At 40.7% G+C, this 16425-nt stretch overlaps 1 protein-coding gene across 1 annotated transcript in view; it reads left to right on the top strand.

The window, feature by feature from the left end:
- Nucleotides 1-12900, top strand: part of C11H12orf40 (chromosome 11 C12orf40 homolog) — a 41999-nt gene extending 29099 nt beyond the window's left edge. Inside the window, exons 8-10 of the mRNA XM_049782873.1 lie at nt 399-679; nt 10464-10546; nt 12445-12900. Coding sequence (XP_049638830.1) covers nt 399-679; nt 10464-10546; nt 12445-12900 — 820 coding nt within the window. The remainder of the gene's footprint in view (nt 1-398; nt 680-10463; nt 10547-12444) is intronic.
- Nucleotides 12901-16425: the final 3525 nt, after the last annotated feature.

Below are 16425 nucleotides of genomic sequence, written 5' to 3' on the forward strand. Positions count from 1 at the left end.
TTCCTTCCTTCCTTCCTTCCTTCCTTCCTTCCTTCCTTCCTTCCTTCCTTCCTTCCTTCCTTCCTTCCTTCCTTCCTTCCTTCCTTCCTTCCTTCCAGTTTTGGGTCACACATGGCAATAGTCAGGGTTTACTCTTGGCTGTTCACCCAGGAGTTACTCCTGGCTAGGGAGACCTATGGGATGCTGGCTCTTAAACTCAGGAGACCACAGGCAAGGCAAATGCCCTCCTCACCCTCCTCACTGTACTACCATTCTGGCCCCATCATGAGTTTATGTCCCACGTATGAGTGAAGTTGTATGTATGTTGTAAGAACTTCCTACTACTAAAATTGTTCTCTGATAATTTAAGTTTTTCTGAATGAAAAACTACTCTTGCTAAATACATTTTTATCTTAAAGTCCAGGAAACAGGAATCTTCTTTCTGGAAGGCCTGTAGTTAACAATGAAGCCGGGGGGAGCACAGTGGAGCGAAGACAGCCAGACTTCCTTACTGACAAACAACCTACACAAAGTATTTGGAGAGAGAGTGCAAAAGAGGTTCCAGAATTTCTTGAAGATGTGAACCAACCAACTCCAAGCCTCATGTCAAAGAAGAGCGACTCTTTGATTGGTCCAAATATGATCAATTTATTAGCCATAGACCAAAAAAGAGTAAAGAAAGCCTATGAGGGTGTTCAAGGTGTTAGCTGTGATAATAACTATTTCACTGAAAGATGCACTAATTGTATTTTTACTGGACCTCAGGTGACTCTCAGTACTCCTATACCTAATAAGACAAGCTATTCAGAGAAGTATTGGTTAAACAGGAACTATCAGAATGAGGACAGCAATAATAAAGGCAATCAGCTTGGCACATTCATTCAGAAACATTATCCAACCAACTCTAAAATAAAAGGTTTGTATTGCATTGAAAAGTAGACCCTGAGGCCGGCAAGGTGGCGCTAGGGGTAAGGTGTCTGCCTTGCAAGCGCTAGCCAAGGAAGGACCACGGTTCGATCCCCCAGCGTCCCATATGGTCCCCCCAAGCCAGGGGCGATTTCTGAGCGCTTACCCAGGAGTAACCCCTGAGCATCAAACGGGTGTGGTTCCCCCCCCACAAAAAAAAAAAACAAAAAAAAGAAAGTAGACCCTACTGGTATTTTGTGTTTATGTCTGCATACATGTAGTTGAATCCTTTTGGAGGAATATGAAAATTGTGTTATTTTCTGGTTTAATGACTGTGGGTTCCTTCTATAAGGCTCACGTGAATATGGCTCAAATTAAGAAAAAGTCTGTGATAACTTTTTTTTAAAAGTTTTATTGTGGGGGCCGGGCGGTGGCGCTGGAGGTAAGGTGCCTGCCTTGCCTGCGCTAGCCTAGGACGGACCGCGGTTCGATCCCCCGGTGTCCCATATGGTCCCCCAAGAAGCCAGGAGCAATTTCTGAGCGCATAGCCAGGAGTAACCCCTGAGCGTCACAGGGTGTGGCCCAAAAACCAAAAAAAAAAAAAAAAAGTTTTATTGTGACCAATGTGAATTACAAGTCTTTTACAGTTATTTTTAAGGAGTGCTAACTTCTTAATCTAATGAACGCTTTTATTTTTAAAGGAATATTTGGCAGTGATTGTGAAGAAAATACACCTCAGAAAAACACCCAGAAATACCCACTGCCCTGCATGTAAGTCTTTGGTACACATGGTAATGTAGTCAGAGGTGTAACTGCTCAGGATGAAACATTGCTGTAGGATCTAGATGGCTTCATGCAAAGTCTCCCACTTGTCAGGATCCTGGCAGGGTCTGCCTCGAGGGCATCCACTCATATTTCCAGTAGAACAAATCTTTTCTGAGTCTTAGTGTGATTAGAGTTGGACAAGTTGACTGCTGCATTCAAGAAACTTTATATAACCACCATATTGTCTGTTAACACCAAGAAATGCAAAGGAAGACATGCCAGTAAACATTCCTCTACAAGCATATTTTCTAACTTATTAATATGAGAGGGTTGCTTAGTAGGTTGAGTCAGAAGAGAGGATGAGGGGCTGAAGAGATAGTATGGAGGCAGGGTGTTTGCCTTGCAGGCAGAAGGACGGTGGTTCAAATCCCAGCATCCCATGTGGTCCCCTGAGCCTGCCAAGAGTGATTTCTGAGCATAGAGCCAAGAGTAACCCCTGAGCGCTGCTGGGTGTGACCCAAAAACCAAAACCAAAAACCAAAAACCAAAAAAAAAGAAGAGAGGATGAATTCAGATGTTAGCATAGTCAATCTGTATCACCAATTTATGGTAAATTTAGAGGTAAAGAAAACTTGTAGTCTTGGGGCTGGAGTGTTTTGCCTTGCACATTGCTGACCCAGGATGAACATTAGTTGGATCCTTGGCATCCCATATGGTCCACTGAGCCAGGATCAATTTCTGAGTGCATAGCCAGAAGTAACCCCTGAGCGTTACTAGGTGTGGCCCACAAAGCAAAGAAAAAAAAAAAGGAAAAAAGAAAACTTATAGTCTTAGAGTAACCCAGCTTTCTTTGACCAATGTGGCCTAAATTTTTTTTGGGGGGGGCCACACCCAGCTGTGCTCAGGGGTCACTCCTAGCTGTCTGCTCAGAAATAGCTCCTGGCAGGCACAGGGGACCATATGGGACACTGGGATTCGAGCCAACCACCCTTGGTCCTGGATCGGCTGCTTGCAAGGCAAACGCCGCTGTGCTATCTCTCCGGGCCCGATGTGATCTAATTTAATCAGATCTTTCTTATTGAAAATTATGAGCTAGAACATTTTTTTTTTACTTCGAAAGTACTTTATTTGTGATATCATGATAGAATCCAGGATCTCATTGTATGCACCCTCATTTCACCACTAAATTATATTTCTATACCCTGGAAGTACTGTTTTATTTTTTATTTTTTTATTTTTTTGGTTCTTTTGGGTCACACCCGGCAGTACTCAGGGCTTACTTCTGACTCTACACTGAGATATCGCTCCTGGCAGGCTAGGGAGACCATATGGGATGCCAGGATTCGAATCACCATTCTTCTGCATAGAAGGCAAAAGCTCTACCTCCATGCTATCTCTCCGGCCCCCCTGAAAGTACTTTTTATGGAAGTATTTAAAACATATTTACAATGGCACTTTATGGTATAATACTGATATTATTGTTTTATATTAGTGGTGTCACTCCACTCTGCCCACCACCAGTACCAAGATCCTTCCACCATTATCCCCAGGTTCTTTCCACCCTAATGGATATGACTTAGAAATAGATTCACAACTTCCTTAATAAATAAGCAAATTAGGGGCCAGCGAGGTGGCACTAGAGGTAAGGTGTCTGCCTTGCAAGCGCTAGCCAAGGAAAGATCGCTACTGTGTTTTGATCCCCCGGCATCCCATACGGTCCCACCAAGCCAGGGGCAATTTCTGAGCGCTTAGCCAGGAGTAACCCCTGAGCATCAAATGGGTGTGGCCCAAAAAACAAAAACAAAATAAAGAAAAACAAATAAATAAGCAAATTATCTTCTTTGTTGTAGATTCTCCAAATACCAGGAAATTTAAAAATGAAAAGTTGCATCTTAGACCTTAAAAGTTTAACTTAAATTTTAAAATTACATATTTCATGAATGTGATTTAAAGCATGAAATCCAAATTTGGGTTGAATTTAAACATTCAGTTGAATTTGTTGTTGTTTTGTGGCCACACTCATCAGTGCTTAGGAGATACTCCCAGCTTTGTGCTCAGGAGTGACCCCTGGAAGTACTCAGAGGATCTTATGTGGTACAGAGATTGAACTGGGGTCAGACACATGCAAGGCAAACTCTTTAACCTCTGTACTGTCTCTCTGGCTATAAAAATAGAAGTTTCACCCAGATATAATCAATAGGCTCCTTAGGATGGAGTTGAGGAACTTCTAGATTATAAAAGCTTTCCTTATAATTCTTATCTGCAGTCAACTTTGGGAGTCATAATTTAGAAGTGCACTTTTTAGAGGGATTATAGACACTGATTTTTTTTTTTTTTTTGTGATCCTACATAGTGGTAATAGCCCTTTGGAAGAATCACATCCTAATCATTCATGGGACTTCGGACTTGGCAAGGTAAAGAAGATCTTACATTTTATTGCTAATTAAGTCAGTTGTATTTCTTTTTTATATATTCCCTTGAGAAAATGAAAATGTAGAGGTAGAAATTAAAATATCAAATGCTGTAATGCGCCTAATTTGATATGGTTGATCTGAATTCATTTAAATTTCTTTGGTAGAGATGGAGGTATATTGGGCTATATCAACAGTGCAGGGGCTATTTCTGACTCTTGTCAGAAGTGAACCCTGTCAGTACTCTGGGGAATATCTGTAGATTGAACCAGGGGGAGCCACATGCAAGACAAATGCCTTTTCTGTGCTGTCTCTCTGACCCTGCATTTAAGATTCTTTAAATCCTGTAAAATCACCTCCAAGATGAAAATTCTTTAGGTTTCCATGTGCTACAGATGAACAATAGTTGCATATTTAACGCTATTGAAACTTAACTACTAAGAACTATAGTTTTATTGAAACTATAAAATAGTTTATGTAAGGAATCAATAAAATGCTCCTGTAAGTCTTCATGTATGATTGCTAGTACAGTACAGATGTGTGGGAGCATTGCTTACTTTGTCAGGTTACTAGAGCCTGGTTCTATTGGATATTTACAAAAAGGGAGACTCAAGCAGTCTTTCAAGATCACATGCTTGGATGATGATTCACTTAGTCTGTGTTTTCAACTGGTAATTACTATTTTATTTTTATCTCTAATAAGTATGCATTGGGTTGGGATTATGAATGTACTTAATAGATGTTGATGGAGTATCCTCTCCAAACTAGAGTTGCATATAATGGGTGATAAATAGCTACCACTATCACCAGAGTTTTGGTTGCAGTGAAGCTACAGAGCCACTGTGTTCTGTTCTGGACTCGGGTACAGATACAAGACATGGGCCTCCTTTTGATAATCTACAGTCAGGTTACTAGGCTACAGCAACAAATATCGACAGTGTTTAGACGAACTGCAGCAACTGGAGTTTGTACAAAGGGCAGTGGGAGCTTCCTATAAGATCATTTTATAGATTTTTAAAGGTATTTAGAAGAGAACATTTGCCTTGGATGCAGCTGACCTGGATTTGAACCCCGGCATCCCGTATGGTCCCCCAAGCCTGCCCGGAGTAATTTTTGAACATAGAGCCAGGATAACCCCTGAAATTCACCAGATGTGGCTCCCCCCACCCCAAATCAAGTAAATAGACAAATAAAAGCAGTTGGGTTGAGTGTGATATAGAACCTTCTGACCTAAAGTACTAATAAGTAGATTAGCGAAGTGGATAGATTGTTTTGATCCTGGGAAGCAGAGCAAATTGTTAAGTTATGGGAGCCTCATTTGCTTCAGGAATGACAGGGAACAGTTTCCAGGACTGGCAGCACTACTGTGGCCAATGTATCAGTGTCATGGCCAGGGACAGTCGGGACCCACTGTTGAACAGTCTATTGCTTGTTTAGAAACACCACATTTGCTTCTCCGATTCATTGTTTGCATCAAACCCTTGTGCTTGGAAAGGATTTTTGGTGTGGTTTTGATATATTTAAATTTATTAAAGTTTGTTGTGACCCCTGTGCTCACCTTGGATCAGGGCAATAGCTCTGCAGTGTGACAGTTCCCTGCTTGGGGCCCTCAGTCTGATCCCTAACAAAGGAAACCCTTAAGAATGAAAGAGCGGGCCGGAGAGATAGCATGGAGGTAAGGCGTTTGCCTCTCATGCAGGAGGTCATCGGTTCGAATCCCGGCGTCCCATATATGGTCCTCCCGTGCCTGCCAGGAGCAATTTCTGAGCCTGGAGCCAGGAATAACCCCTGAGCACTGCCGGGTGTGACCCAAAAACCACAAAAAAAAAAAAAAAAAAAAAGAATGAAAGAGCATCAGGTGCTCTGTGAGAGCCTCCTATGTGTACTTGAGACATGGAGACATTCTCTTCTTGAAGAGACCAGACTATTTTATATCTGTTTGTTAAGTCCAGCTGGCCTCATTTAAGGCCACTGATTTCTGCCAGGATGATCTGGCCCTATAGTCTTTTATCTGAGTTACCTAGGCGGTGTTATGTGGAATACTTGAATAGTTACAGATGTTATATTCTAATGTTGAATTCACTTTCATTACATAGTTGCCTTTAATTTGGTCTCATCACCGGTCTTTCTTTTTTGCCATTTAGTCTGTTCTACATATAATTGCCCTAGTTTCTTGCTATTTCATCTTGCAAGGAGCATCTTTACCTATACTTCACTTTCAAAATGGAACATGCTTTTGCAAAGTGGCTTTATAGTTTTTTCCCCAAATTGCCCTCCTGGCTTGGGAATGTCTGTCTCGATAAGTCTGTGCTAGGATGTTGTCAGGGAAAAGGACTCTGATTTGTGGTGGTCTTATTCCATGTCCATTTTTTTTAGAAGGTGCTCAGAGTTTACTTCTGGCTCTGCTCAGTGAGCTGTTCTCACTCTTGACAGAGTTTGAGGGACTGTATGGACTGCTGGGGATCAACTCTGGGTCAGCTGCATGCTAGCCATGTGTTAGGCAAGCTCCCCACCTACTACACTACCTCTCCAGTTCCTCTGTTCTTGTTCATACTGTGCTGTTTTTCCCACTGAGGTCTGTTTCAAGTTTCATTAGGCCTCAATTCCTGCATCTCCAAGGGGGTCCAGCCTTCATGCTTATGGCTGATGAGTGACTTCTTTAGACCACATCTTGCTTTATACTTTCTGAAGCTCACTGATAGGAGTACCCTATCCACCCATCTGCCTCAAAACCAACAGTAAATGCTTAAATCCCTTCTGTTCGGGAGATATCGACATACACTCTTGGTTTAAAAGAGTAAAGAGGCCTGCAGATAGTACAGAGGTTAAGGCACATGCCTACATGCACCCATCCTGGTTGGATCCCAGCACCATATGGTCCCCTGAGTACTATTCGGTGCAGCCTTGGGGACCCTGCAGTACCATCTGGGTGGGGCCCACACGTCTCCTCTCCACTCTCCACCTGTCCCACAGCACTGCTGGGCAGTGCAGGGCCTGAGCTGTATGACAGACATGAAACTGCATTGAAATGAATGACCAGATCTGCTGAGAATTATCAGGGAGGCGCCTGGGCTTTCTGACCTCTGCTGGGGAATCCCTCTGCCAGAAAGGAAAAGGAAAAGAAATGATGACTTATACCATAGTGCCTAAAAAAAGAAGAAAGCAGAAAGACAGTGTCTACTGTAGAGGCAGGCTGGGAAGTGGGAGGGAAACCGGGGACATTAGTTAGGAGGGAAGCGGACACTGGTGGAGGGACAAGTGCTGGAACATTGTATGACAGAAACTCAATTATGAACAACTTTGTATCTCACAGCGATTCAATAAATATAAAAAGTAATTTTAGAGAAATTAATGAAATAGTACATTCTGTGGAAAATTAATACGTGTATTAATTAAGAATAAAATAGGCTGGGAGAGCCTGAGTGGCCAAATACAATGCCTCACATGTACAAAGCCCTGAACTTCACCCCCACACCACATCACCCTGCCTACTGCTGGATGAGGTCCCTGTTACCTCCAAACACCACTGCATTAGGCCTCACATTCCTAGGAATCTCCCCAGAAAAAGAAAACTGAGTGGATTATTCCTCATCTTACTACGTTACCAAAAGACCTGTAATGCATTTCTCAGCAAGTGTTGAATCTGTTGCTTCTAGCTTCTAAGTCTAAATTTTGTTTTATTGTCTGTTGAAAGGATTTTTTCTTTGTGATTTTTAACATCTTTGTCAATTTAAAGTGAAGTTAATATGAACTTTAACATGAAGGTTGAGAGCTGTAAAATGAGCTGCAGTTAGGAGAGTAGATAGAAGTAAATATTTTTAGTGCTAAGAATGAAAGTTTTTTTCTTCCAGACTCTGATAGAAGGAAGAGGCACTTGTGTTTTGAAAGGTAGGCCAACATCTAAGGTAATAAGTGAATTTTATTTTTTAAAATCTTGTATTTAAATAGAAATAAGTTAAAGTATGAAAGATTTACAAAATATATCTTTATCATAGATGTTTCATCAATATCTTTATATACCAGGACTGCCATTGGCTTTACATTTTGACTTACTTATAAATGTATATGTACACGTCAGTGAATAGGAATAAAATAAAATATATCACCTTATTCGCTTTGTAGTTTAAGCAGCATTATATGATCAGTATCTTACATGGCCTCCCAGTTGCATTTTCTGTTCTTTCCTCTGATGCTGCTAGTATTTAGATTTGGTTTGCGCCTCTTACTATTATTTAAATTTGACTTTTCTGTTGATTAGAAAAGCTTTGATTAGCTTTGAATTTCATAAATTGAGTAGAACCTGTACTTTCCTGCAGCTTGCTATAGTTTTGTTCACCAAGAATTATTTTGAGGCAATCACTTTAATACATATGATTCTATGTGTTACTGCCATAGAGCTCTCAGCTAGTTCTTGTCATTGTACTAAAATTTATTTAGGCATCTTCTGGCAATGATTTATTTAAGTCATCTTGGATGTTCTGCTATGATAAACTGCTACTTTGGCAATTGCTGAAGTTTCTCCTGACAGTTTTACATGTTCCAACAGGTATAAAATGCTGCTCTAGTAGAACTGGCCAGCTACGTGGCATGCATATCTTCAGTTCTGAGTATTGTAAGATTACTGTCCAAGAGTTATCAGAATTTAAACTCCCACTCGCAAGATGTCAGCATATTAGTTTTTCCTTATTCTATTTACAGTTAACACTGAGTTAGCTTTCTACCCATTTGAAATGTTATTGTAATTTCATAGTTCCCTGATGATTGACTAGGTTCATGGTCATTTGTGTCTCATCTGTGAAATTCCTTTCATTATGTGGCCCATGTTTCTCACAGAAATTTCGGCTATATTTGTGGGAATATCTTATGTGTGTTTATGTATTTATTTTGTATATCTTTTATACATTTTAAATAATGACTACTCATGTGTTTGTCTGTACAAAATGCTGCATATAGGATCAGTGTTTTATTCCTTACTGTATGCCGTGGACAAAAGCTTCTCACTTTCAAGATGTTCTTCAATAGAATTACTTTTCCTGGATATCACTGTACTAGGATACATAGGAACTTTAAAGAACTTTTTTTCTTAGGGTTTAATTTTTTAAAAAACTAAAATATTGGGGCCCGAGAGATAGCACAGCGGCTTTTGCCTTGCAAGCAGCCGACCCAGGATCTAAGCTGGTTGGTTTGAATCCTGGCGTCCCATACGGTCTCCTGTGCCTGCCAGGAGCTAATTCTGAGCAGACAGCCAGGAGTAACCCCTGAGCACCGCCGGGTGTGACCCAAAAACAAAACAAAACAAAACAAACCCCCCCCCCAAAAAAACAAAAAAAAACAAAAAAAACCTAAAATATTAATCTGATTTCTCCCTCAGTACTATTATATTTCCTTCTGCTTCATATGAATATTTATTATTAATTTTTCCTTTTAATGTTGACTGTCATGTGATTTGTCAGTTCAGCATTCCCAGTGTCCAGAGTACTAGTAGATGTTGAGTTTGCTTCCCCCTTGTGGCTATTTGTGAGTAAAGCTGCAGTGAACCACAGTGTACAAGATCTCTTGCAGACTGCTTCAGCTCCTTGGGATGTTAATTAAATGAGGGACTGCTAAAGCACATGCTAGTTGGTTTTTGTTTTCAGGAACTATAATACAACCTTCCACGACAACAGTAACTTTCCCCTTCCTGTAGTGCAGAAGACTAACAGAGAATATTGTTCTGCCATCAGATGTGATGAGAGTCCCTATGGGGCATTGTACCGGAAAGGGTCAGGCCTGTTTCAGAGCATCAGTCCTGTCCTCAGGTGTGAGGTAGGACTCCGGGGCCTCACGGTGCTTCCTGGTTCCTGACTCATCCTCGAAGATGAGGGAGAGCTGAGTGCTCTTGCTGACAGCCTTGTCTGTGTGTGGGAGTTGTGATTTCCTGGGCTTCCTCCTGTAAGCTTTGCTGTTCTACTGAGAGAATCTACTAGGGAGATGAAAAAAGAATCTCATATTCTTACATAGGATACTTTATTCTTTTTTACCGCATAATGAAAATTCATTTTATTTATTACTAATTATCTGATTCCATAGGATGTAATAAATTTGGCTTCCCCCCTCCTCCTTGCAAGCACACACACTACCAATCATTTAAAAATGGATCGCAAAGGAGTCTAATTCAACCCTCATTTCCCACCTTACATTATGTTACTTATTTAATTTGTCAGTAGGATTCATCAAGTATAGACTAGCCCTCACAGTTGAATGTGCAAGACGTTATCAAAACACAGGTTGCCGTTCTCTTGAGACATGTGCTCGTGCAGGAGCATGTTAGCAAGTTCTCTGGTTAGCAGCTGCCCTCTCAGCTAGAAACAATTTTTGGATTATTAATATTTTTCTATACAAATGGAACATTTCTTTTTCCAGACTTTGATTCTCCATCGAGCAGTCAGTCTGCCAGTTATTCTCCGAGGCAGACAGACAGCCACTTCAGTTCCAGTTCAGAGATGGTAAGTCACGCTTCGTGTTTTAATTTTGGATAATGTAGCATCTGCCACTTTATAATTATTTGTATTTTTATGGTTTTCATTCTGAAAAAAAAAGTACAGCAAGTTGATAGTGGAAAGAAATGTAAAGTAGTGTAGGCAAGAATTTTTCTCAGTTTCCGTGCAAGAATCTTTCTGCTCAGTTTCTGTGAGTCGCTTCTGCTGATGGCCCCAGAGACACTGTCAGGTGTACCCACATGGTCTTCCTGAAGCTCACGTTTTTTAGAAGTATATATGTCTGCATGGAACTTCCACATATTTCCTGCAGTTTGACCTTGGAGACTGGATCATTCTACACACTGGCAGTCAGTGGTGTTCCTGAGAGGTTTTGGCCCACTTTGTGTTCAGCCTGTTCCATGCCATTTCTCAGCTTCCGTTTCCAATCTCAGTACCAATTTCAGTACTGAGGCCTCAGGGTCATTTCCCATTTTTGTGGTTTTCTTTGAAGTTTTTCTTTCAGGGAACAGAGCAGTGCTGGGGACATGAATTCTGGTCCTTTGAGCTATTTCCCCAGTCTTGTTTATTCTTAATTTGAATAATCAACGTTTGGTTTTTATTTTATTATATTTTTTGTTTCGTTTTTGGGCCATACCTGGTGATACTCAGGGGTTACTCCTGGCTAGGCACTCAGAAATTGCTCCTGGCTTGGGGGACCATATGGGACGCTGGTGGATTGAACCTTGTGCCTCCACAAGAGGCAAAGAATAACTGCATTTTTGCTTATTATAAATTTTTATATTTATATTCTATAAATGATTATTACATTATTTATAATCAATATTTTCTGCTATAACTAATTGTGCATAAGATTTTGTGTCTATGTTTTCAGGGTCCTTTCCATATATAGAAAGAAAGAGGGTGGAAATATGGCTGCACCCCAAGTGATTCTTTGCCAGCTGGGCTGGGCGGTCAGTTCAGTACAAGGCCTGATGCTGTGATTTGCTGCTGCTTGGCCCTAGGAGGCACCTAGACTGCACCCACCTGTGCTCAGAGACCTCACAGGCTGCATCTGACCATGTTTGCAAGGCCTTGTGGTGCTGGGAATCAAACCCCAGTCTGCCTGCCATCCTGTCTTGGTCCCAACTCTATTTTCTTTCTTTCTTTTTTTTTTTTTTTTTGTGGTTTTTGGGTCACACCTGGCGGTGCTCAGGGGTTATTCCTGGCTCCAGGCTCAAAAATTGCTCCTGGCAGGCACAGGGGACCATATGGGATGCCGGGATTCGAACTGATGACCTCCTGCATGAAAGGCAAACACCTTACCTCCATGCTTCTCTCTGGCCCCCCAACTCTATTTTCTTGACTCATGAATTAGTGAATACTAGACCAAGTTATATATGTCTTTTTTTTTTTAATGTGATTACTCCTACACTGGTCTTTTCAAACATTTGAAAAGTAGGTCATTTCCTGTGTGTGTGGGAGCAGATCTCAGAGCCTATATGACGGAGATTCACCCTGAGACAATATTCTTGCATTCCTTCTACATTTTCAATAGAAATTAGGATTATTATATGACCTATTATTAGAGGTCATTACAATCGTTCTCATTTGCAAACTCCCTGATGTTTATCATTTCAAGATTGTTAATCATCTTTGAATTACAACCTGCCAAAGTCTCACATATTTTGAAATTTTCTTTAGTATAGATTTTAAGAATATTTTATTGGGCCAGAGCACTAGTACAGCAGGTACAGCGTTTGCCTTGCACATGGCTGACCCATATGGTCGCCTGAGTCTGCCAGGAGTAGCCTCTGAGGGTCACTGACCATGGCCCTAAACAACAACCAAAAAATCTTGTGAAAGTGATTAAATGCTTTTAAAAAGATTAAGTATCATTTACACAAAAATTTCTAATTAATTTTTAGTCATCTGAAGATGAAGATTCAGCATCACAGCAAATGGAAGAGTCAGAGAGACCTATCAGAGCCAAAGAAACATCTAATAATACTCATCCAAGAAGGATGACTAGACATTCAGGTGAAAAGGATACCAAAGATGGCGCCAGAACTCCTACACAAAGTGATCCTTGTCACCAGTTCTCAGGGGAAAGTAGCTCATATCATTTTTCACAGTCTCAGAGTTATTCGGCCCATACTTTACAGCATGAAAGCAGCCAGGATGTCATTCTGCAGGGAGCAAGATGCGATGTGGGGGTGCAGACAGAGAGCTGGCCTGCTGGGGCAGTGAAGGTGGATGTGGCTGTGCAGTGTGGGAGACTGTCTCCCGGTTCTGGTTGGGGAGACACCGAGAGGTCCGCTGTTGGGGAGGAATCGGGGCCATTGGGGAGCAAGGTATCCCTTAGGAGGCTGCTGACGCTCTGAGAGTTCAGCCCAAGACTCAACAGTTCATTTGTGGCTCAGAATTCCACCAGTTAGAATGAGAAGTGGAGCTAGGCATTTATATTCTTGTCGTTTGAGAACGTTTCAGTGTTATGCATTTAATTCTAGGTAGGTATTTCTTTTATAGCTCTTATCTTTAGATTTCTCAGCAATATACATGTTAGTGTCCTATCATTCTTAATAGGATTGTATTATGATCGTGTATATGAATTAAAATGCTAAACTGCTTCCTTCCTTTTATGTTTATCTTAAAATTTAGTATTTGTATCTTTGAGAAATAATGTTCTCATCCAAGGTTTTAAGACAGAAAATATTAAAGAACATTAACTATGTGTTTTAATTTATATCTAGGCAACACTGTTACAATATTGTGAACATTTATGATTTACAAAGTTGCTGTACCTTCTCATCCTTCGAAGGCCTAATGTATTTTATAGCTTTATTCTGAGCTTTTTATCTAAATATTTTAGTCCATTAAAATTATGTCATTGCTTATATGACTACATTTCATTGCAACATCAGAGTTTCTGAAATTGATTTTTACATAAAATCTATCTTTTGTTTCACACAAAATTATTTCTTGGAGGGGCTGGAGTGGTGGCGTGGAGTGATAAGGTGTCTCCCTTGCCAGCGCTAGCCTAGGACGGACCGTAGTTTGATCCCCCAGCATTCCATATGGTCCCCCAAACCAGGAGCTATTTCTGAGTGCAGAGCCAGGAGCGTCACCGGGTGTGGCCGAAAAAAACAAAAAACAAAACAAAGGAAGTATTTCTTTTTTTTTTTTTTTTGGTTTTTGGGCCACACCCTGTGACGCTCAGGGGTTACTGCTGGCTATGCGCTCAGAAGTTGCTCCTGGCTTCTTGGGGGACCATATGGGATGCCGGGGGATCAAACCGTGGTCCATCCTAGGCTAGCGCAGGCACCTTACCTCCAGCGCCACCGCCCGGCCCCCAGGAAGTATTTCTTGGTGCTTATATTCAAAGGAAGGTATTTTCTCTTCAAGTTTATGCAGACATTTTGGTGCTTTTAAAGAAGAATAGTTGGATGGGGACTGTTAATCTGAAGCTGATAGTGACTTTTTTCAAAGCCACCAAGCAGATGGTAAACATGAGTATTCACAGTAGTGACAACCTCACGGGCCTGCCTCTACACCCTCTCCGGGGAAAGGACCCACTTGATAAACCTTGACATGAACAGCACTCCATACATGATCTCTGAGGCCAGGAAGATACCCAGAGAGTTGGAGCCTGGGTTCATGCCTGGCACTACATTTTCTCTTGGGCATAACAGCTTTAGGAGATTTCTGAGCAACCAGCTATTTACATTCCTGTTAACATTTACAACATAGTTTTTAACATCCTCTCCACATGAGAACTGGCATTACCTCTTCATTAGCTAGCTAAACTTAAGTTCATACTACTTGTTGTACAAAGTGGCACCTGAATCACAGTGGTTGGTAACTCCTGGGCATCAGGCCAGCTCCCACAGAATAGAGAGGATAGAGTGGGCCATGCGGTGGGGCCATGTCCACCCAAGGGTTTATTTGCCTGATGCATATAACTCACAGGGCAGCTGCCAGGATGGCATGTGGACAATGATGCCAACAGCAGTCTTCCAAGAGGTGATGCTTCTTAGACTCTTACACAATTCATTGGTATCACCCTAGGGCACATACAGAAAGATGGATCATATGACATCTCATTGCACAGATCACGAAACATGGGCAAGAATCAGTCAATTTTTAGACTCATGGATGGGTAGTGAGTGGCAGAGTGAGGCTGAGGATCCCTTAGACCAAAGGTGTGCCAGCCCTGAGTACAGGTCAGATGAACAAAGGAGCTCCTTTTTCTGTGGTGCTGCAGGACACACACACTCTGCTTTTCAAATGGGCATTCTTTCTGCCTGGGTCTTCAAGAAGAGCCTAATGGAGACCCAGCACAGGAAGGAAGACTGTTGGAAGTCTGTAGAGAGAAAAGTGTGTGGTTTCAGGCGGGCCCCATTGTTCTGAATTTGAACCTCGGTGTCCACAAGCAAAGCCGTGTCCCCCCAGCACTGGGCTGGCTTGTCTCTGATAGCAGGCACTATGCTCTCAGTTGTCAGGTGAGAGGGTCAGGGGCACAGGTTATTTGATGACTGAGTCTTCAGAGCTCTGCTCAGGACACTCTGCTTGGGTGTCACTCACTCAGTGGCACAGAGTTCAAGGGTTCCTAAGAACTTTATTCCAAATAAAATTTGGAACAAATTTTTGGACCACACGCAGCACTGTGTTAAGGGTTTACTCCTGGCTCACTCTTTGTGGGGCTTGGAGGACCTTATGGGGTGCCAGGGATGGAACTGGCATTAGCCATGTACAAGGCAAGCACACGTACTCTCTTTAGACAGCCCCTTCATGGAACAATTTATAAGTATTAAAAATGTTTAAATAGTCAGCCATGATGAAAGAGGTAAAAATAGTATGAAAATAAGAATACCCGAGAATAAAGAAGTGGGTAATCTCAGTTGATACTTAAAAAACAAATTAGTGTAGCTTAAATTTAACTATCCAAGGAAGAGAAAATAACCTGCAAAGGAGATAAATGAGTAATAAATTGTTTTAACTTTTATTTGATTATTTGCACTCACAGTTCTGGCACTGACACTTCTTTAAAAAAGATTTAAATTTTTTTGTAAAGATTAAAGTTCAATAAAATAACTTAAAAAACATTTACATATACATCACTCCATAAAATATATAATGCTTTAGGTACAGTTGTAAGCTAGAAGAAATTGGTACATAGTCATAATTTTTAAGAGCTATATCCCATTTGTCATGTATAGGAATAAATATTTTGACATGTGAAATATATTAAACATTATAATATATAACATGCACTCAGAAATGAAAATACACATTTGAAATAAGTTTAAAAGCATAACACTTAAAAAAGGTCTAGTTGTACACTGTTTTTCTAAATAGAAATTTGAACATTACAAATAGGAGAGATTATGACACCAATTAAGATAGTTCCAAAACCATGAGGAATCAGTTTGGACACAATATAAATTTCTACTTTGACTAGAGTTTGGTCTTATATTCCAATGAGATGACTACAAATTGTTCCGTTTTAAATTTAAATATTTGTCAGCTGCATGGTCCATTTATCTTTCTGATTTTTAATTGAATAAGGACAAACATATGAATGCTCTGAAAATAAAATATATAAATAGCACTCACAAAAGGTGGTTATGAAATATTCCAGCGATTAAATCACTCAAGTAAAACATTCTTATACATATAAAAGTTTATGAGAATATTGTTTTACATTCACAAGCAAATTAAGACGATATAATGATTTCATGTGCTTCATTCTGAATGTCATAAACTCTTAACAAACATCTGTGATGAACACTGGCACTTAAAACATTTCTCCTAAAGAAAGTCCAGGGAGTTGGGAGCAGGTAACGGTCTGGCATTTAAAAATGAGTGCTGTTTCCAGGAATAGCAACAGATTTCACTCAGAAGGATTG

This window comes from Suncus etruscus, chromosome 11 (assembly GCF_024139225.1).
Source record: "Suncus etruscus isolate mSunEtr1 chromosome 11, mSunEtr1.pri.cur, whole genome shotgun sequence".
NCBI lineage: Eukaryota > Metazoa > Chordata > Mammalia > Eulipotyphla > Soricidae > Suncus > Suncus etruscus.